General features: G+C 37.4%; 1 protein-coding gene across 3 annotated transcripts in view; it reads right to left on the minus strand.

Moving 5' to 3' along the window:
• FUT8 (fucosyltransferase 8) overlaps positions 1 to 23,578 on the minus strand; it is a 311,640-nt gene that overhangs the window by 173,374 nt on the left and 114,688 nt on the right. For 2 of the 3 annotated variants that reach the window (XM_056133859.1, XM_056133857.1), the window contains 2 exons: positions 21,970 to 22,017; positions 1,625 to 2,051 (listed from right to left, as the gene is read on the minus strand). In XM_056133859.1, coding sequence (XP_055989834.1) covers positions 1,625 to 1,827 — 203 coding nt within the window. In that variant the 5' untranslated portion in view covers positions 1,828 to 2,051; positions 21,970 to 22,017. The remainder of the gene's footprint in view (positions 1 to 1,624; positions 2,052 to 21,969; positions 22,018 to 23,578) is intronic. The other variant, XM_056133858.1, reaches the window with a different exon arrangement.

Raw genomic sequence — 23,578 nt, forward strand, 5'->3', positions numbered from 1 at the left:
GTAAAACATGTATACCAAAAGTGCTGATACTAGTAACAAGTATAGGATGTCAAGGGAATAATAGGGGGGGGGGGGGAGAGGTGCTTGCCATAAAGGTGGGGAGAAATGGGGAGGGGGCATCAGTGGTGGGAAATGTACACTGTTGAAGAACAGGTATTGGAACGTTGTATGACTGAAACCCAATGATGAGGAACTTTTTAATTGTGTATCTCATGGCAATTTAATTTAAAAAAATATTTTTTAAAAAATCATGAAGAAAATATTGGAAAATAACTAATGTACTTTGGAATCAAAGCCAACAAATTCAATCTTTAATTTTAACTAAGTAAGTATTACCTCATATCTAGATTAATACTGTTTCCAAGTTAATTGCACTATCACCTAGCACATGCCTCAAATCAACATGACAATCTAAATCTTCCTCAACCATTTTCACTGCATTATTCATCAGCTGAAAACCAACTACTGCACTCTATTACCAATCAAGTAAATTTTGGTTGTTCAGGATCACAATGATGTGCTCTAATCTAATCTTCTCATTATTACCTTTGAGGATAAAATACTGGGTTAAATATAACTACCAATTCTTTGCAATTTCTCCCTCTATTACTTGAATAAACTAAATGAATGTATCAGAAGTAAAGATGTGCGACTTCAAATGCTCGGACTCAAAAGGACTTGTACTTTCTGTTCTTAGTCATATTTCAGAACATTACTTCATAAGAAATCTAGTCTATCCTGGAGAAGTTGTAGAGGATGAAATCAGTTGATGGTACCAGCTCACCAAACTGCATAGTCATATGGATTGCCCAACCCTAACTGCAAGCATCAGGTTACTGCAGCCACATTACTAACCCCGCTATAATCAGAAAATGAGTAAAAATGAGGCAATCCAAACTGAATAACTAAGAGCAAACAGATGTTTGCTGTTTTAAGCCACTGTTTTTATTTTGGCAGATAGATATGTGTGTATGCATCTATCTAATTTACTTAAGGATTTTGGTCCAGGCCACATTCAATGGTACTCAGAGCTTATTCCTGGCTCCACATTCAGGGATCACTCCTGGTGTGACTTGGGAGATCACATGTGATATCAAGGATAGAACTTGAGTCAACAGGATGCAAGGCAAACATCCTACCAGCTTTACTATTGCTCTGGCCCCACAATTCATTATATGTTAAATATCAATTTTAAAATTATTCAATAAGAAAAAGCTTAATTTTTAAAGGCAAGCATTTGAATAAGCATTTGATTATTCATCATTATTCATCAAATTAGATGAATGGCAACTTCATATATTCAACACCATTAATCATAATGTAAATTATAAAAATATAAATTAAAATATAATGTAACAAAATTATAAAAATGCTGATGACTACAAAGGAAATAGGTACAAAAAAATAAATGTCATCATTTTCCTATACTAAATTAGCAGCAAATAAGATTTGCCAATATGGAGAAATTCTCTGTGTTAAACACAGAGATCGTTGGTATAAAAAATATCCAGGATACTTAAATTTTTGCAAGTAGAATGTATAGCTTTTTTTTTTTTTTAATGGTGGTCTGAACTAAAAAAAAAAAAAAGGTACATTATTCCATTCTTCAGTGTTTTGAACCTACCGGAGAGATTCTGCCATTCTCCTTAGGTCTTCATTTTGCTGTTTTAAGCGTTCAAGTTTTGCCAGAATCTTGGAAAGCTCTCTGCTAGAATGATCAGGGTGGTCATTATCTCGTACCAAATGACCACCTATATAAAACAGTAAGGTCCCCCAGGCAAAAAGAATGAGCATAATCCAACGCCAGGAACCAGTCCATGGCCGCATTTTCAGATTTTCAACTCACTCCCCTGGTTTAATGAAGTTCAAAGAATTGAAAACATGGTAATTCTGTTTCTATCTTGTGCAGAAGCAGTAGCCTTCTGTTGTTTCAACATATGATGCTTCAGATAGATTATTCTTTAGGTAGTGCTTGGCAAATCTTTCAAAGAAGTCTTCCTGGTGGTATGAGCAGGTAGTTTTATTGTCCTGTGCTTCATGGACTTTATATGCTGTAGAAAGAGTAAGAAATAGATTTAAATTATTTCAATTATGTAAAATAGCAATATGCTGAGAATCATGTAGTTAAACATAGTAGTGCTCAGTAGCTAACATGGCTGACACCCTAACTGCCTAATAACATAAAAAATCAAGAGCTTTTTGGGCCATATATATAGTACAGCTAGTAAGGTCCTTGTGCCTTGCACATACTTGAGCTGGGTTTGATCCCCAGTACTACATAAGTCCCTGACTGTTACATAAGTCTCCAGAAGTAAACCCTGAGCACACAGCCAGGAGTAAGCCCTGAGTAACACAGATATAGGCCAAAAAACAAAACAACAACAACAACAACAAAAACAGAAGCAAAAGCTTTTAAATCTGCATATTAAATCAACAATGTGCATCACACCTCAAGCAAATAAATTAACTCTAACCCTGAAAATTCTTTTGACACTATCATCACGTTCCCTTTTATAGTGTGCACTAGCTCACTTAAGAGATAGAAAGATTATAATCTTTAAATAATCAAAACCCAAACAAAATGTATTCAACAACACATTTGGAGATAATGTTCCTCTTATCTCACGCAGAGACATGTTCTCTGTATAAGTGAATTCATTCCTGAAAGTTCTCAACTTCATCCCTATCCATCTCATTGCTCAGCTGTCATTATATTCCTTAACTCTACAAATGACAAAATATCATTTTTAGAACAAATTCTAAAAGTGACACTCATGTGTTCCAAAAAGGCATACTAAAGACACAGCCATTAAACAAGCAGCTGGGACCAAAGATTTTAGTACAGGGGTTAAGGTGCTCACATTTCTATTTTGCAAACCCTGATTCAACCCCCATTTACACTTGGTACCTGAGGTGCTCAATAAAATGAATTAAAAATGTCAAGATAGAAAATATGGGGTTGGATCATGCTACACAACTTAGTTTTTGAGAACTTTCTATGCTGTTATCCAAACAAGCTAAACAAGACAACATTCCTACCAAGAGTCAATTGAGGGTTCCTTTCTCCCCACACTGCTACCAGCCCTACTTTCTTTTTCTTTTGAAGTGTGTCAACTGCACAGATGTGAAGTGGTATCTCATTATTGTTTCTATTTCATTTCCCTGATAAGTAAAATTTTGTTTACAAAATGGCCCAACTAAACACCTGCTTTGAGGAAGGATCTGTTCAGTTCTTCTCTCCTCTTTTTGATGAATTGTACTGAATTTTTGTTGTTAACTTTTGCAGCCGACCTGGCCGACCCCAGTTCGATTCCTCCACAAAGCCTGGCAAGCTACCTGTGATGTATTCCATATGCCAAACACAATAACAAGTCTCACAATGGAGCACTACTGGGTCCGCTTGAGCAAATCAATGAACAATGGCTTCCCATTGTTCATTGCAGTGCAGTGCTGACATTTACAAGTGCTTTATATACCTTGTATATGTTTGAGCAAATATTTGTAGGTGTGTGATGAGCAAATATTCTACTTCTTAGCATTGAGTCCAAGAGCCCCTATTTAAAAGACATTTTCAGTCCTCTGTTTGTTGCAACACTATTTACAATAAGCAAGATATGGAAACAGCCTCAGCACCCCAGAAGAGATTTGTGGCTAAAAAAATCCATGGTACATAATGGACTACTACTCAGCTATAGGAAAAGATAATGTATTAAGTTGCACCATAGACAGAAGCAGAGGTTATCGTGCTATGGCTATTGGGCAAGAGAACAAACAGAATAATCCCTCACAGGTGAACTATAAGAAAGCCTGGGAATAACAATAGGTCAATGATAACAGATCCTGAGAGTGGTTAGTTAATCAAGAGAACAGGGTTGGAAGCTGGAGTGTACTATGAGACATTAGTGGAGGGATGCTGACACCCTGATGGTGGATGTGGTGTTGGAACAGTGTATGCCTGAAAGTATTATAAATCACAGTGCCTAAATAAAAATTTGGGAAAGAGAAACAATAATTATTTAAAAGTTAAAATATGGATGCTAAAATATAAAAATACTTAATTGACTAGACATGAATAACTATGTCACTGTGGCACAATTATAATAACCAAGATCTGGAAACAACCCAAATGCCCAAAACAGCAGAGAAATATGCATTATAAACATAATAGAATATAATTCACTTATAAGAAAAGATGAAGCCTAACTTTCACCTTTTTTTTCTGCTATATCATGGACAGGCATTTGCCTTGCATGCCGCCGACCTGGGTTCGATTCCTCCACCCCTCTCAGAGAGCCCGGCAAGCTACCAAGAGTATTCCACCCACACGGCAAAGCCTGGCAAGCTACCCGTGACGTATTTGATATGCCAAAAACAGTAACAGCAAGTTTCACAATTTGTTGTGAGACATTACTAGTGCCCACTCGAGTAACTTGATGAACAACAGGAGGACAGTGCTATAGTGCTATATCATGGATGGAACTGGAGGATGTCATGCTAAACTAAGTGAGAAAGAAGATAACAAACACTAGATGATCTCACATATACGTGGTATATAAAGGAACAAAACAGGTGACAGAGAGTAATGAAATCATCAAACCTTGGAACCTAAAAGAATATCACAGGAAAGGATAGAAGAGTTCTGAAGTAAGAGAAACTACCCTATGGACTGTAGAAGGATATTGGCACTTTGGTAATTAGCCTAGTATGATAATACTATACAGGTAAAACGTTTAAATGTTTACACTTGAATTCAAATTTAAAAGATAAACTGAAAGCAATTTTTAAAAAGCTCATATCCATTTAAAAAAGTGCATATAATGGAATAGTCTTAGTCTTAAATATATTCACAAAACTTTCTAAAGAAAAACTCCAGGAACATTAATACTTTATGTGCAAATTCTGGGCTGGAGCAATAGCACAGAAGTAGGGCATTTGCCTTGTATGCAGCCAACATGGCTGACCCAAGTTCGACTCCTCTGCCCCTCTCGGAGAGCCTGGCAAGCTACCAAGAGTATCTCGCCCTCATGGCAAAGCTTGGCAAGCTCTCCATGATGTATTCGATATGCCAAACACAGTAACAAGTGTCACAATGGAGACGTTACTGGGCCCGTTCGAGAAAATCAATGAACAACGGGAGGGCAGTGACAGTGACAGTGACAGTGCAAATTCTAACAAACACTAGAGATGTTAACAGCAATTCTATATAAGTTTGCTCAGAAAATAGAAAAAAATGTATAACAACTTTTGGTAAATTTAATCATTACATTATGATACAGTTCAGTAATTCTACTCAGAAAAGCATATGTCATGCAAACATATTTAAATTTACAAAAGCAAAAAAAAAAGTTGACTTTACAAAACACTTTATTTGGGGGGGGGGGTCACACCCAGCGATGCACAGGGGCTACTCCTGGTTCGTGCACTCAGGAATTACTCCTGGCCATGCTTGGGGGACCATACGGGATGCTGGAAATCGAACCCAGGTTGGGGCACACACAATGCAAATGCCCCACCTGCTGTGCTATCACTCCAGCCCCTACAAAACACTTTAGAAAAATCAAGTGTAAATCAGCAGGTGAGTGAATAAACAATGCTACACAGTAATATAATGCAACATTAATCAGAGGTAAAAGAACAAATTACAAATAGAGACAAAACATGGAGGAATACAAAAACATACCTGTTGAAAGATGCCAGTGATTAAAAAAATACACATTTATATGAAATTCCTGAACAAAAAAACTAATACATAGAGACTCAAATCAAACTACTACTTTCCAGAGAGTAAGAAAGTGATTGATTAAAAAGGAAGATGACTATTTATGGATGACATGAAATCATATTTAGAAAATCCTAAAGACTACAGAAAAATTGCTAGAAACAAAAGATTTGTATGGTAATAGTGTAGGCTATAAAATTAATACACAAATGTGCATGGCTTTCTTATGTACAAATAATAAGAGATACTAAAAAAAATCCGATTCACAGTTGAATCTCAGAAACTCAAATACCTTGGAATCAGTTTCACTGAAGAGCTGAAAGACCTATACAAAGAAACTACAAAACACTACTTAAAGAAAAAAAGAGCACACAAGCAAATGGAAACACATCCCCTGCTAATAGATCAAGAGGATTAATATCATTAAAATGGAAATGCTTCCCAAAGTATTGTACAGATTCAATGCAGTCCCTGTAAGAAGCCCATGTCACTTTACAAACACCCCTGAAATTCATGTGGGACAATAACCCTTTCCCCCACCCCAAAGAGCTAAAGCATATCTTGGGAAAAAGAAGATAGAAGGCATTACTTTTCTCAACTTCAAACTGTACCACAAAACAATAGTCATTAAAACAGCATGGTATTGGAATAAAGACAGACCCACCGTAAAATGGAATATAGTTGAATATCATGAGACAAACCTTCAAGTATATATTATCAATTAACCTTTGATAAAAGAATAAAAAATATGAAGTGGAGCGGGAAACCCTCTTAAAGTGCTGCTGGGAAAACTGGTCAACTACATGCAAAAAAATAGTAATAAATAATAATAAACTAAGATCTCTTTCTAATGCCATTTACAAAAGTCAAATCAAAATTAATTAAAGACCTTGATATCAGACCTGAATCTATAAGGTACACAGACGAAAATGAACTCTCCATAACTGACGCTAAAGGCATTTTCAAGGGTAAAACACCACTACCCAAGCAAATTGAAGCAAAGATAAACCAATGGAATTACATTAAACTAAGAAGCTTCTGTACCTCAAAGGCAATGATAAGGATACAAAGACAGGCTACAGAATGGGAAAAATTATTTACCCAATACTCACCTGATAAAGTGTTGATAGTCAAGATACATAAGAACTGGACAAGAGATAAGCATAAAACTTCCTCAAGGAAGAAATACCAATTTCCAAAAGGCACATAAAAAATGGTCAACATCACTAATCACTAAGGCAACACAAATCAAAACAATGAGATATCATTTCACATCACTGAAACTAGCACAAATCATAAAGAGCAAGAACAAGTGCTATCACAGATGTGGGGAGAAAGGAACTCTCATTCACTGCTTGTGGGAATGTCGAATAACCCAATACTCTTGGAAAATAATATGGGAATTCCTAAAAAAAAAATACTAAAAATTGAGCTTCCATATGACCCAGAAAGACCACTCCTGGGAATATATCCTAGGGGCCCAAAAACATAATGCAGAACTCCCATGTTCATTGCAGCACTATTCACAATAGCCTGTTCTGGAAACAACCTAAGTGCACAAGACAGATGACTGGATTAAAAAAATTATGCTCGCAAGGGAGCCTTGTGGAGAGCAGGTCTGAGCCGGGGGTGGGGTGCGATGGACACCTCATGGGACGGGGGGGCGTTCCGGCCAGTCCTTCACGCCCTACCGAGGTCACCAGTTGACCCCCACGAGCGGCTCTCCGGCACGGCCACGGCCCCAGAAGCACAAGGACATAACACAGCAGCTTGGAGCAGAAAAGCGAACGGACTATGCATTAATCCACGCCATCTTGCCTGCCCAGACTGGAAAGGGTGTTGCTCCCTTCCGCCCTCTCCACTCTGGAAAGAAAGATGGTGGCCGCATGGGAGCCTTGTGGAGAGCAGGTCTGAGCCGGGGGTGGGGGTGCGATGGACACCTCATGGGACGGGGGGCGTTCCGGCCCGTCCTTCATGCCCTACCGAGAGGCACAGAGACCAATCTCTTAACTATCTGACTCTCAGTAGAAATACTTGCAGGGTTAATAAATAAAATAGCAGAAATTCAAAACCGCGCGGCCGCTATTGCGGCCACGCAACATCATTTAATTCTTGAACCCAGCTGTAGAAAGCAAATCATTTCACAATGCTTTTTCAGCATGGCTGATTTGGGGGGGGGGGTAAAGTCTAAATAATAATGGTGCAACTTTTATCAAAACAATGAAGCTAGTCAAAGCAGACAGAGTGTTAACTAGAATTCATCTACCCCATAGACAGTGGGGGGGGAGGTTGGGGGGTGGGGGTTCATTGGGGTTCTTCGTGGTGAAAAATAAGTATTGGTAAAGGAAAATGTGATTGATATTTGCATGACTGAGACCTAAACCTGAAAGCTTTGTAACTTTTCCCACAGCGATTCAATAAATAAAAAAACAAAACAAAACAAAACAAAAACAAAAACAAAAAAAAACTATGCTACTTCTACACAGTGGTATACTTCACAGTAATTAAGAAAACTGAGATCATGAAATTTGCTTATACATAGATAGTCATGGAGAGTATCATGCAGAGATATGAGTCAGAGGGAAGGGGACAAATATAGAATGATCACACTCATTTATGGGAGATATAAAAAAACACTATGAAAATAATAGCCAAAGACCATGGAAATGAGGGCCAGGAGGATTGGTTAATGGCAGGAAGCTTGCCATGGGGTGGAGGGAGGAGAGAGGGCAAGTAATAGGGGTGTGTGTGTGGGTGGGGGGAAAGGTCATGCAGTTAGGATGGAGGAGAGACCACTATTACAATAATAGTTGGGGGTAAAAAAAGAAAAGAAATTTTAAAAAAATAATAGTTGGAAATGATCACTCTGGACAAGAACTAAGTGCTGAAAAGAGGTGAGTCATAGCATGATACTCTTTCAGTAACAGTATTGCAAACCACAGTGCCTAAAAGAAAAGACAGGAAGAGAGGGCAAAGGGGAGGGAGAGAGGTCAAGGGGGAGGGAAAGAGGGGGAGGGAAAGGGCAAAGGAAGAGGGAGGGAGAGGAAGAGGGAGGTTTCTGTGTATCTCATGTTGATTTAATTAAAGTAAAGTAAAGTAAAGTAAAGGCCCTCCCATTGATCATCGATTTGCTCGAGCGGGCCCAGTAACGTCTCCATTGGAGACTTTGTTGTTACTGTGTCTGGCATATAGAGTACTCTCGGTAGCTTGCCGGGCTCTCCGAGAGGGGTGGAGGAATCGAACTCGGGTCGGCCATGTTGGCTGCGTGCAAGGCAGACGCCCTACCCACTGTGCTATAAATAAATTTTAAAAAATTAAAGGCTGCTGAGGGACCAGCAAGGTAGTTCAAACTGCTAATTCATATGTTTGACTGCTGAAGACCTGGGTTCAATCCCCAACACCACATGGTCTTTCTCCCAGCACCTTAAGGAGCAACTTCCCAAGCATCATGAAGTATGGCCTTAAAAGATAAATAAAATTACATTTTTTTAAAAGTTTTTAAAAATGTTTTTATTAGTGAAACAACATGAGGTACAGTTGTAGATTTACAAATTTTTGTGCTTAGGTTTCAATTATACAATGATCGAGTACCCATTCCTCCACCAGTGCCCATTTTCCACCACCTCGGATCCCAGTATCCCTCCCACCCCCCATCTCCCCCATTCCACCCTGCATCTGTGGCAGGGCATTCCCTTTTGTTCTCTCTCTCCTTTTGGGTGTTGTGGTTTTCATTGAGTGGCAATCATGTTTGGTCTATAGTCTACTTACAGCATGCATCTCCCATCCTGGGAGGATCCTCCTAACACTTTTATTTGGTGCTCCCTTCTTTATCTGAGTTGCTTTTTCCCCTAGCATGTGGGGCTGGCCTCCAAGCTATAGAGTGAACCTCCTGGTACTTATCTCCGCTATCCTTGGGTGTTAGTCTCCTATTTTGTTACTTTATGTTCCCCAGATGAATGCAATCTTTCTATGTCTGTCCCTCTCTTTCTGACTCATTTCACTTAGCATGATACTTTCCATGTAGTACCACTTGTATGTAAATTTCCTGACTTCATCTTTTCTAACAGCCTCATAGTACTCCATTGTGTAGATGTACCAAAGTTTCTTAATTTTTTTTATTTTAGCAATATTTATATTATATTTATATTACTTCTATTTTATTTTATTTTTTTAATGTAATAATTTTTTATCATTTTTTTTATTAGTGAAACACCATGAAGTACACTTATAGACTTATAAATTTTTGTGCTTGGGTTTCAGTTATACAATGATCAAGTACCCATCCCTCCACCAGTGCCCATCCTCCCCTACCACGGGTCCTAGCTTCCCTTCCACCCCCCATTCCCCCCCCCCCGTCCCACCCTGCCGCTGTGGCAGGGCATTCCCCCCTGTTCTCTCTCTCTTCTTTTGGGTACTGTGTTTTGCCAGAGAGGCATTGAGTGGCAATCATGTTTGGTCTATAGACTACTTTTAGCATGTCTCTCCCACTCTGGGAGGGTCTTCCGACAAGGGGTTGATTTCAAGGATATACAAGGTACTGGTTAAACTACACAAGAAGAAATCACCCAACCCCATCAAAAAATGGGGCGAGGAAATGAACAGAAACTTTCGCAAAGAAGAAATCCGAATGGCAAAAAGGCACATGAGAAAATGCTCTACATCACTAATCATCAGAGAGATGCAGATCAAAACAACAATGAGATATCATTTCACACCACAGAGACTGGCCCACATTCACAAGAACAAAAGCAACAGGTGCTGGCGCGGATGTGGCGAGAAAGGGACCCTCTTTCACTGCTGGTGGGAATGCAGGCTGGTCCAACCCTTTTGGAAAACAGTATGGACGATTCTCAAAAAATTAGAATTCGATCTCCCATTTGACCCAGCTATAGCACTCCTGGGAATATATCCCAGAGAGGCAAAAAGGTATAGTCGAAGTGACATCTGCAATTGTTTGTTCATTGCAGCACTCTTTACAATAGCCAGAATCTGGAAAAAACCTGAGTGCCCGAGAACAGATGACTGGTTAAAGCAGCTTTGGTACATTTACACAATGGAGTACTATGTAGCTGTTAGAAAAGATGAAGTTATGAAATTTACATACAAGTGGTACTACATGGAAAGTATCATGTTAAGCGAAATGAGTCAGAAAGAGCGGGATAGACACAGAAAGATTGCATTCATCTGGGGAACATAAAGCAACAAAACGGGAGACTAACACCCAGGAAGGGCTCAGATTAGTACCAGGAATTTTGCTCCATGACTTGAAGGCCAGCCACATGTGCTAGGTGAGAAGGAAGCTCAGATAGAGAAGAGAGCACCAAATAAAATTACATTTAAACCAAAGTATAGAGAAAAATCACCTAACACTAAACTAAAATTTACTTTATAAATTAAATCACGAATTATTTCTAGTTTGTGAACTGAAAATAGTGTCAGTTGGAAGGTGCTAATTCATTAGTTAAGTAACTGATGATTTTGCCTGAGGAAAAAAACATTCAAATCAAATAACTAGCAATATAACTAACAAACCAAAATCAGTGACAAATGTTCTTAGAGGGCTAACTTTTACTTACAGGAGAATAATGACAGATCTTTAAATAACAACTAAATAACTGTGCACATGTACATGTGGTGTTTTTAGTCAGTTCATTGTCTGTCAGTCTGTCTATGTGGAACACTCAACTGTTGGAGCCAGAGTGAAAATCAATAGTAATTAGACCTGAGGAAGCAGGATAATCACAGGAGATCAGAGTGATATGCAGTCCAGCAACTTAAAGGGTCTAGGTCTAGGTGAACTTGTTAGACCAGGTTTAAGCAAAGATTTCTTTCTCGGGGGAGAGCGAGGAAGGTCACACCTGGCTATGCACAGGGGAGTATATGGGATGCTGGGAGTTGAGCCGGGGTCGGGCACGTGCAAGGCAAAAACGCCTTACCCGCTGTGCTACCGCTCCAGTCCCTAAACAAAGATTTCTTACCAGAATGTTGAGCCTATAGAGAAAGCAAAAATTGTCAATCTAAATTTCTTATTGGAAGAACATTAATGGTTATTAACAAGTGAAATTCTTTTAAACTTAAGAATCTGTACTATCGAGGAAGAGCTGCGGAACTAAAGTCTAAAGCTAAAGTGAAATAAGAGTTCAGAGAATGCAAGAACTTATCTTACAAGATTCAGCCAATTTGAATGAAAAAATTAGGCTGTTTTACAAACAACAGAGGTACAGAAAAGCGGGTGAGGTGTTTGCCTTGCACATGGCAGACTTGGGTTCGATTCCTCCACCCCTCTCGGAGAGCCTGGCAAGCTACCAAGAGTATCTCGCCTGCATGGCAAAGCCTGGCAAGCAACCTGTGACATATTCGATATGCCAAAAAATAGTAACAAGTCTCACAATGGAGACATTACTGGTGCCTGCTTAAGCAAATCGATGAACAATGGGAGGACAGTGCTACAGTGCTAAATAACAGATATATATATATGCATATATACATATACATAAGAGAGTTCTCTTTAAATAACATATTTTCTTAATAACTGGAAGGAATAAAGGGTAAATCACTATTAGAAGTAATTCAAGGTGAATGAACTAAAAAATAGAAAAATAAAATTACTTAAAACTTTATTTTATAAGTACTATATGAGATAACAATTATAAAATATTAATTATTATTTATTAAAGGCATCAAGTTGAAAACTGAAATATTAATGCATCTTTGGAAAAAAAGCAGCAACTGATTATAAACTACAAATAAAGAGCTCTATCTATAATTTGATTTCAGATTAGCACACCCCAAACTACATCTTAAATGTTTTCTATTTGATCTCAATTCATTTAAAATTATACACTATTAAAGAATTCATTTAAAACTTTTTTAACATTGAGCCTCTATCTACAAGAAATGATATTTCATAAAATTAAGTAGTTGTTAATTTAAATTAAGTAGGAAAAAGCAATAAAAACAGTATAAATTAAAATGACTCATTTTGTTAACAGGGACCACAGACCCACATGGCAGCAACGGCAGGGTGAGGGAATTGTATATAAAAGGGATAATGAGACGTAGTGCTGGTGATTGAATCAGGAACTCGCATGCGAGCTATCTTCCCAGTCCTAAATTGATCCTCTGAAGCTATCTATAATCAACAAGCACTTTTAGAAACCATCTAAACTGAAAGGTAACAATTGAGGAGGAAAAAGGGGGAGGAAACAGAAATGAAGAAAGAGCAAAAGAGAAGAGAAAATTTTCTGAAACTCTTCTAAGATTATAAAATTCAATTTTCACTCATTACTTGTTATCCATCATATTTTCACATTGCTTATCAGTATGGTCACAATATATGCACGTGTGAAGTTAAAATGTCAGGCATCCTAATATATGTGCAAAGAAAATACACCATTAATTCACTGAACCCAAACAAAAGCATAGAAACTAATCTTTCCAGTTATGAAGTACAGGCACATAATCATTTTAATCATTTATGAGGTTTCTACAAGAGTACCTCATTCACTATAACATAACAGGTGTGTTTACTGGTGCAATTAATTTATATTACTCAAAGGGGAATCAAGAAATCTAGCATTTACCTTCAGCCAGAATAAATACCACTAAAAAGTGGTTATACTAATAAATTCAAATAAAATATATACCCCTTATTATTTTACTTGATTATAATGTGTTGATGTACATATAAGCAGCATGAAAGCATGACTAGCAGCATGGTACAGAAGGGTGATCATTTCAAATCAATCACTTGTAATGTACAAGCAGTCTACCTATCTATAAAATAGAAAAATAACAGTATACTCTTACACATTTGTGATGATTATATAAAATTAAGTTGATTTAAAAGCTGTAATATAATTTATAAATATTACTATCTTTTGCTTGGTATTTAGAAGCAAATATACCATCCTTCTGCCCATTTATGAAATATGTTAAGTTCTAACTCCTCACAGGGTTTTCATTCTTGCTCTAACTTCTACTTGAATTACAATTAACTTTTTCTTACAATTCATGTATCTTCTTAAATATCACCTCTTTTCTGAGACAGTCCCTGACAATCTAGATCAACTGACATTTTAGGATACTGTCACTGTCACTGTCCTCCCATTGTTCATTGATTTGCTCGAGCAGACCCAGTAATACTGTGAGACTTGTTACTGTGTTTGGCATATCGAATACCTCACGGGTAGCTTGCCAGGCTTTGCCCTGCGGGCGAGATACTCTCGGTTGCTTGCTGGGCTCTCCGAGAGGGGCGGAGGAATCAAACTCAGGTCGGCCATGTCAGCCGCATGCAAGGCAAATGCCCTACCCACTGTGCTATCGCTCAAGAAAAAGAAAACTGAAAATTACTTTTAGTAAAAGCTATTCTTAAAAAGAGGAAATCTGGGGCCAAAGGGACAGTACAAGAAAGGCAAGGTACCTTCCTTGCAGGTGGACGATCCAGGTTAGAGCTCCAACACTACCTATGCTCTCCTGATCACTGTCAGAATTAATGCCTGAGCACAGAGCCAGGAGTAAGCCTTGAACACACGTTATACACAATCTTATACACAAGCCCCAAATTTTTTAAGGAAAATTTTAATTTAATTGACACAGTTACTTAATTGAATCATATCAAAATAGTCAATTATATCTATTCATTTTCTATTCTCCCCTGCCTTCTTGGCCTGCTAACTTTTGTCTTCAGATTAGCTTTTTCCATGGTTATCAGGATGAATGTCTCAATCCCAGTCACATGCCATTAATAAGTAAAAGAATAATTTATAAGTCTCATTTACCTCATGTAAAGGAGAGTAAATGACTGACAAAAGTCTGCTTTGAAAGGTTTGCATATATTGTTTGCCAAGAATGAGTAATGATTATCTCATTCTACCTGGCAAAACCAAACAAAAGTAGAATAGGATAACAATTACTTGTTTAAACTAATTAACTAATAATAACTGAGTCCCTAATGGAGGCTACAGAACAAAATTAATATCTTAAAAACAAGAAATAAAAGAATCACTACAAGACTCCACAAATTCTTTAAAATCTTCCTTCTTAAAAGATTCGCCATCCACCATGATTGTCTTATTTCCTAATCTGAAAAAGACTAGGTAAAGAAGCCAGAGACATGACAAAGGAGTTAGTTACTTACCTTTCATGTGGCCTACCCAAATTCAATAATCGCACTACACATGGTCCCCTATGCACTACTAAGCACAGCCCTGAGCACAGAGCCAGGAGTTAAGCCCTGAGCACTGGAGGGTATGATGCAAAAAGCAGCCCCCAAAATAATAAATTTTGAAGGGATAATAAAATGAGTAAAGAGCTTGCCTTGTACACACCTGACCCACGTTCAATCCCTGGTATTTTATATGGTCCCGGAACACTGTCAGGAGTAATTCTGGAGTGAAAAGCCAGAAGTAACCCCTAAGCACCAGGTAGGACGCAAAAATAAAAAATATAGATACCAACTGGAGCTTTTACAGCATAGAGCCTGAATAAAGAGTGTGTTCACTTGTTGAATCTGCTATATGCTGGGTATAAAGATAAATACATGAATATAACCCATGTACCTATAGTCAAAACCTTAGGTCAATTAAAAATCAAACAATTTGAAGAATTAGAACAAAAAATCAAATTCACTTCTGCATTTAAACAGTAAATATCAAAAGTAGATGCTCAAAAGAAATATACCCAAATATAATTTCAATGATAGGCTAGTGATATATTATTGTCAAATTATCAAAAATTAATGATTTTTTAAAAAATACTACTTTGACATTTAAATAGATGAAATTGTGCTCTGTGGGACAAAATGGATGATCCTTGAGGTGATAGAAATAAAAAATTTCAAGTGAAATACATATGGAAGTGAAAAACTATTACCTGAGTGAAAACTATTTCACTCATAGGTGAAATAAAATTAAATGAAACAAACTGGCAAATGATAAAAACTGATTCCTAGACAGCGAAAACTATGATGATTTGCCAGAGGAAGGGAGTGTCTGTTTTGCAATGTGATAGCACTGGAACTTTGGTAGTAGTAGGTGCTGTGACAATTACACACATAAGAGGTATAAAACTAAATTCTTGGGGCTGGAGCGATAGCACAGCGAGTAAGGCGTTTGCCTTGCACACAGCCAACATGGCCGACACAGGTTCGATTCCCAGCATCCCATATGGTCCCCCAAGCACCGCCAGGAGCAATTCCTGAGTGCATGAGCCAGGAGTAACCCCTGAGCATCACTGGGTGTGACCCAAAAAGCAAAAAAAAACAACTAAATTCTTGAAAATCTATACTATTGTAAAAACAATTTTAAAAATGACAAATGCAGAAAATAAAAGGTTAACTATGAAGACAGAAACACATAAGGCTTGACGAAAACTCAAGATTGAGGGATTTGATAATTCTGATGGGTAACATGATACTTCAGAAAGTATAAGCTCTAAGGTCAGACAATTAAATTCTGGCAATAAAGCCAATATTGCATTAAATATGTAAATAACTGAACTAGATATACTATCTTCACTGAGTCTGAAGTTCAATTTAGGTCATTTTAGTTTTTAGTTTTAGTGGCAACTTCCAACAGTGCTCAGGGTTTACTCCTGGCTATGTTCAGGGGATCAAATGTGGTGCCAGAATCAAACCAGCCAGTCACATGAAAGACAAGAGACATTAACCCCTGCACTGAATATTTTGTAAGGACTCCTGACATAGACATACAAAATATGTATTTTTATTTTAAGAATTCCTTTCATATTTTGTATGCCAATGCCAAACACACGAATTCAATATGCCAAACACAGTAACAACAAGTCTCACGAAGGAGACATTACTGGGCCCACTCAAGCAAATCGATGAACAACGGGAGGACCATGACCGTAACCGTGAATTTCAAATGACTAAAAGAACTCTTTTCATACAGTTCTATGGTTTTTAGTACAATAATGATAATAGCTACATTTATATATTACTTCCTGAATATATGGTACTTCTCTCATTGCTTCACAATTATACTAGTATCTGATCTTCTCAGCAACTATATGATGTATCATTATACCTATCCTAGACTTGAGGAAATCAAGGCAGATTAAATATTTTTCCAAAGGAATAAAGTCAGTAAGTGGAAGAAGTATAAACCAACGATATCTATTTTTTACTGATTATTTTAAGAAAAATCTGCTAACCAAAATAACTTCAAGAGTTGATAGAAAGTATCCTACTTACTAAATATTTTTTTAAACGAACAACAGGAGACCTAGTTATAACTAGGGGTAGCACTGTAGCACTGTCCTCCCACTATTCATCGATTTGCTCGAGCAGGCAACAGTAATGTCTCACAACAAATTGTGAGACTTGTTTTTACTGTGTTTTGGCATATCGAATACCTCACGGGTAGCTTGCCAGGCTTTGCCGTGCAGTCGAGATATTCTCGGTAGCTTGCCAGGCTCACAAGTGTAATTCAGTTTATATTTAAATACCTCAAACATTCCTCCCAAATATAGAAACTAGTTAAAATAACATCATTTGGGGCTGGAGTGATAGTACAGCAAGTAGGGTGTTTGCCTTGCACACAACCTACCTGGGTTCAATCCCCAGCACCCCATATGGTTCCCCAAGCATCGCCAGGAGTTAATTCCTGAGTGCAGAGTGAGGAGCAATACCAGTGCATTGCCGGGTGTGACCCCGAAAAACCCATCAATAAAGGAGGAAAAAAAAATAACTCCATTTGACTTAGTGAAATGACTTTCAGTGCAGCTTCTCCGCATCCCTCCCAATGAAACAGTTAAAAGAGTGATCATATATCCTTCTCTCCCAGAAGGAAGTATAACATAATGCTCACCATAACCAGGCCGCCAGGCCCCGTGCAAGGCTGTTCCTGTCAGGTTGCCCCAAAGGAGGAAAGGTGAGATCTCTCCCCGCCCCAAGGGACCCAGCCCCAGCAGCCAAAAACCTCCACAACTCAACCACTGCTGCCATGCTCAGTTGCTCTCCACACGCTCAGGCCGAGCCTCACTCATGAGTGAACCCATTCATGACCACGAAACACTTCATAGGACCCACCCTACCCATAAGAGTACAGCACCCCTTTTGATGAGATTCAAAGTAAGAGGCAACCAACCTTAGAGGGAAAGATTATATTATTTCGGTTCTGCTTTGGGGCAGGGATGGGGTTTGGGATGATAACACCCGAAAAATGGTGGTGGGAAGGTGTATGGTGGTGGGATTGGTGTTTGAATCTGAAGTGGAATAAAATATTGTGTACTACTTTATAAAATAAGAATATGTAAACATTTAAAAAATTAAAAAAAGAACAGCTAAAAGCCTTAGTTAGTTGATACACAACAAACAGTTTGAATGTAAGAATCTAGAGAGTACAGTGGGTAAGGCACTTGCTTTGTTTGCAGGTGACTTGGATTCAATCCCTAGTACCCCATATGGTCCCCCCAAGATCTAACAGGTATGATCCCTGAGCACTGCTGGGTATGGTTTAAGAACAAAAATGAAAAGAAAAGAATGGGAAAGGTGGAAGGAAATGAGAGATCTGCTAGGGATCTAAATATTGAAAGAACAAAAATGAATCCTGTTGTCTTCCTTTTGCCTCATATATTCCAACATAAAAAGACTGCAATAAAAAGGCAAAAAGGCAATCATATTTTTCTTTCTCATTGGGTTGTCTCCATTATGTCTGACAGGTAAACAAAAGCATAATGCTGTCTATCATGGTCTCAAATACATGCACAAAACTAAGACATATTACAAATGAGTGTGCATAATGGGATTTTAAAAAGAAGTGAGCTTTCCACTCTATACTTAAACTGGTAAAATATGAACACTAGTACCCTGTGAGAAGTTTAATATATTTAATGCAATATACAAAGTAATCAGTAATATATTTATATAAATAAATAAATAAATATATTCAATAAAATTTAGCAATCTAAAGGTTTAATAGAAAATGAGTTTCAGGGTGAATTAAAATAGTGTTTGCCTTTTCTACTATTTTCTTGCTATGGCTATGGCCATATAATTAACTCTGAGTAAAAATCAGCACTAATAACATTCATATTGAACCAATTCACAGTAAAATATAGCTAAAATTATTTAAATATTTATTTGGCTATAAATGTAGTCAGACTATTAAAATTATTTTAAAATATTTTTATTTTTATTAATTTAAATGAATATTAAAGTAGTCGGGTTGGAGCGATAGAACAGCAGATAGGGCATTTGCCTTGCATGTGGCCGACCCAGGTTCGATTCCTCCGTCCTTCTCAGAGAAGCCAACAAGCTACCAAGAGTATCCCACCCACACGGCAGAGCCAGGCAAGCCACCCGTGGCGTATTCAATATGTCAAAACCAGTAACAACAAGTCTCACAATGGAGATATTACTGGTGCCCACGCAAGCAAATCAATAAACAACGGGACAACAGTGCTACAGTGCATTAAAGTACTCTAAAACTGAACTAGCCACAGAACTATACCAATAATTTTAAGTATCATAAGACAACCAGTGATCCTTAGTGAGTCAAGCAAGTGCCAAAAAGAACTATTATAAGTCATTAGTTATACCAACTTTAATGCATCAGTTGACAGGTAATATTCAACAAAGCAGCCAACACAGTTTTTATTTACAGAAGTGTGAGGGAAAGTAACAGAAATGTAGTTGTGTGTGGTTTTGGAATGATTTTATTCATGAAAACAAGGAGCAGCGATATTGAAAATCTTAGTATCTCAATAAAAAAGTGTAACTTCAGATAAAGTTTAAAAGGTAACAAAGGAAAAAAATAGCACTTTTTCTATCGACCTATGAAGACCTTTGTGGCTCAATAAACTTAAAAATTCTCCAAAATATCTCATCATTCATGAATTCATACATATTTATCCACTATCTAGTGTGAGTTTGGTACTACACTGAGAGAGTCTAGGTTATAACAATGAGCAAGACATACCCACTGTTTTAGTGTATCTAACTAAGAACTAACAATATACACATTGATTGTGGCTATATATTCTACTTTCTATTTAGAATAACAAGTAAAAAGGATAACAAGCAAGAAAGGATAATGGTTTAAATCAGACCTTCAGTATCTTTTCACTTTCAAAAAGCATATGTGACCAGGTATTGTGTTTTTATAAACACACACCTTTTCTTATTAGATCATTAATTTTTCAAAAACAATGAAACTTAAAAAGGGCTTTAGAACTTTTTATAACCCAAACTTATAAAGTACAATATGTATGCAATATTCACTGATATCACTGTTACTCTATGATTTTCCCAGATAACTGGTATATATAATTCACAGAATTACAACAGATCCAGCATTTATTAACAAAAAAGTAATTAAAAAATTATTGCCCAGCTTAATACTAACATGTCAGACTTCTTTTAAACATACACATGCCCCTTGGAAAAAGTGAAATTGTTTTATTTCAGTAACTACCTACTTAGTACACATATTCTAACATTGTAAAGACTTCTGTCTTGTCATAAAAATACACACAACCATAATCAATATACCCATGTCTTTAATATTCATGGGCTAGAGCGAAAGCACAGCGGTAGGGCGTTTGCCTTGCGCGCAGCCAGCCTGGCAGAGCCGGGTTTGACTCTTCCACCCTCTCGGAGAGCCCGGCAAGCTATGAGAGTATTCAATATGCCAAACACAATAACAAGAAGTCTCACAATGGAGACGTTACTGGGCCCACTCGAGCAAATCGATGAACAATGGGAGAACAGTGTTTGTTTTGTTGTTTTTTTAATATTCACATATTAGCTTCTCTACATGAATTTTTTAATCCAATTTTGATTCTATATTCTTTTATTCTTTCTTTAGAATAAACAAATGCATACAAAAAATTCTCTATTTGTGTATCTTCTTCGGGATGAATAATATGCACCTAAGCTTGAAGCATATCAAAAAAAAATGATAAAGTGAAAATTCTTAAAAGTTATAAACACACTACAAAAATAAAATCTTTAGACCAGAGTTCTGGTGCAGTAATAATGTGCTTGCTGAAAAAAAAAAAACTATTAACTCTCAATATGCTAAATTATCCCCTAGAAGTCAGAAAAATATTTTTTTTAATGTTAAATTTACTTTCCAGTCTAGGATGTGGCTCAAGAGGTACAGCAGATGACTTGCATGTAAAAGACTCTGGTGTGCTTCCTAGAATTTCATGGTTCCCAAGTACTGCTGGCTCAGTTTAACACTAATAATGTTTTAAAATTACTTTCATGCAAATAAATATATAAAGTTGATTCAAGTGTTATAAAATACAAAGGCAATGATGTCTTTCTTTGCTGCTCAATTTTTAGATGATTCACATTCAAACAAATCTAACTACAATTCATAAAATTGTAATATCCTTAAAAATGAAACCTGATTTTTTGTTCTGTAACCCTTCAATATACCACACAGATAATTTCTCCTATGAGTATGTCAAAGAAATTATAGAGTTAATATAGCTTAACTCAACAATAATTTAAATAAGTCATTTAATGTGATTCATTTATATGTCAATTTTAATTTTATAACTATTTACTATTGAATTAGTTCCTTCTCTAGCATTTACCAACTAGAAATGTCCAGTTAATCTGCCACAAAGAAATCATTATCTACTAAAGAATCATTTTAAGAAATAACCTAAAATTTAAAAATTAAAACAAAAATTTTTATGGGATGCTAAAGGAAGTTGAATCCTATACAAATTTCTTTTAGATGTAGCTATTTCAACTGACAATTTTTTTCTGGCTTTTTGGGTCACACCCGGCGATGCACAGGGGTTATTCCTGGCTTTGCACTCAGGAATCACTCCTGGCAGTGCTCAGCGGACCATATGGGATACTGGCAATTGAACCCGGGTTGGCCACGTGCAAGGCAAACGCCCTACCCACTGTGCTATCACTCCAGCCCTGACAATTGAATTTCTAATCCACCATTTCACTGTTTTTCTAATGAACTAGACTAAGCAAAAATAAAGTCTAAGAGCACAGTCTTCCCATTAAAAAAATTTCACAGTTTACATTCCTTCTACTACATATCCCTAAAATGCATTAATCTGTTGATATTCCAACAGATTAATTCAGAAATGTTCATATATTTATAGCATTCAGAAAGAGATATAACAAAAACTTCCTAACTATAGTAGGAACTGACTTCTATCACAAAAAAAAAAAAAAACAATGAAATGGGCATTTAAAATCTTATGGTCAAAGAATATGTGGCTTGCCCGACAAAATTTATGTGACTTACAATTAGTCACTAGTGAAGTTAAGGACTTGAATCCAGGTATTACTAATACTGAAAGGAAGAAGAGAGTAACACTTGCTGCATGCCAAGTATGAACTAAGCACTTTATAAACATTGCCTCATTTTTTCTTTTTTTTTTTGGCTCTTCGGGTCACAACCGACAATGCTCAGAAGTTACTCCTGGCTCTGAACTCTGCACTCAGGAATTACTCCTCGCAATGCTGGGAGACCATATGGGGTGCCAGGTATTGAACTCGGGTTGGCCACATACAAGGCAACGCCCTAACTGCTGTGCTATCACTCTAGCCCATGCCTCATTTAATTCTTATTACTGAGTAAAGGAATTAACCAGACAAATCGCTAGGGTGTTTACCTTACATGTGGCTGACATGGCCAACCCCAGTTCAATTCCTCCACCCCTCTCGGAGAGCCCAGCAAGCTACCGAGAGTATCTCGCCCACACAGCAAAGCCTGGCACGTGAGGCATTCAATATGCCAAACACAGTAACAAGTCTCACAATGTTACTGGGCCCACTCGAGCAAATCGATGAACAATGGGAGGACAGTGACAGACAGTGACAGAGACTGAGTAAGGGAAGTTCTAGCTCTAAAACTGATATAAAAAGTGACCTGACTTGATCAAGACTGGTACAACTAATCTGAATCAGAAGCCAAGATAGAATAAAGAGCCAATGAGATGCTTCAAAGCATTGGAAGGATGCTTTACATGATAAAGTTTGATACTCGGACATGTGATTATCCAAGTTTTCCCTGGTATGTACTGCCTACCTACCCCACCCAACTCCCCATCCCAAATTAAAGACATGACAGAAATGTTGATACACAATTAATAGTTCCTGTGTTTCAAATTACTACTTGTGATACAAGGAAAGAAAATTAATGTTTTATTTTGGTAGGTCTTTTTTTTTTACAAAGGATAATTTCATTCAATCTAATTATGATTTGCAATTTATTGAGATTCATCATCAAATATATTAAGAAAATCCCTGAAGGGTCACTATCAATTTATTTGTCTCCCAGGCAGGAAAATGATAATGATAATGACAAAGCATTTAACATGCAAATAAGCACCAACATAATATTAATCCAATAATTCAATAGGAGGACACTGCAAATGCCTTTGTTATTAGCATGCTCTGCAAAAAATCAGACCCTCTGATATTGAATGCCAATTCTTAAAACAACACTTCGAGCAAAAACAATGATATATAATCTCATGTCAATTAGAGTGGAATCACTGTATCACTGCCATCCTGTTGTTCATCAATATCCTCGAGCAGGCACCAGTAATGTCTCCTTCGTCCTAGCCCTGAGATTTTAAAAAGTGCCACATTCGAGGCTCTTTCAGGGTCAGGAGAATGAGACCCATCATTGTTACTGGTTTTTGGCATATTGAATACGCCACAGGGAGTTTGCCGGACTCTGCCATGTGGGCAGGATACCTTTGGTAGCCTGCCAGGTTCTCCAGAGTAAGAACTAGACAATAAGATGTCACACGGCTGCAAATGCAGCCATGCGCTTCCAGGAGCAGGGTTTTATAGTCTCTGGGTCTTGGCCATTGATGGGATTACACGGCGCTGGGGGCAGTTGG

The sequence above is a fragment of the Sorex fumeus genome, unplaced genomic scaffold (assembly GCF_029834395.1).
Source record: "Sorex fumeus unplaced genomic scaffold, SorFum_2.1 ptg000098l, whole genome shotgun sequence".
In the NCBI taxonomy this organism is placed as follows: domain Eukaryota; kingdom Metazoa; phylum Chordata; class Mammalia; order Eulipotyphla; family Soricidae; genus Sorex; species Sorex fumeus.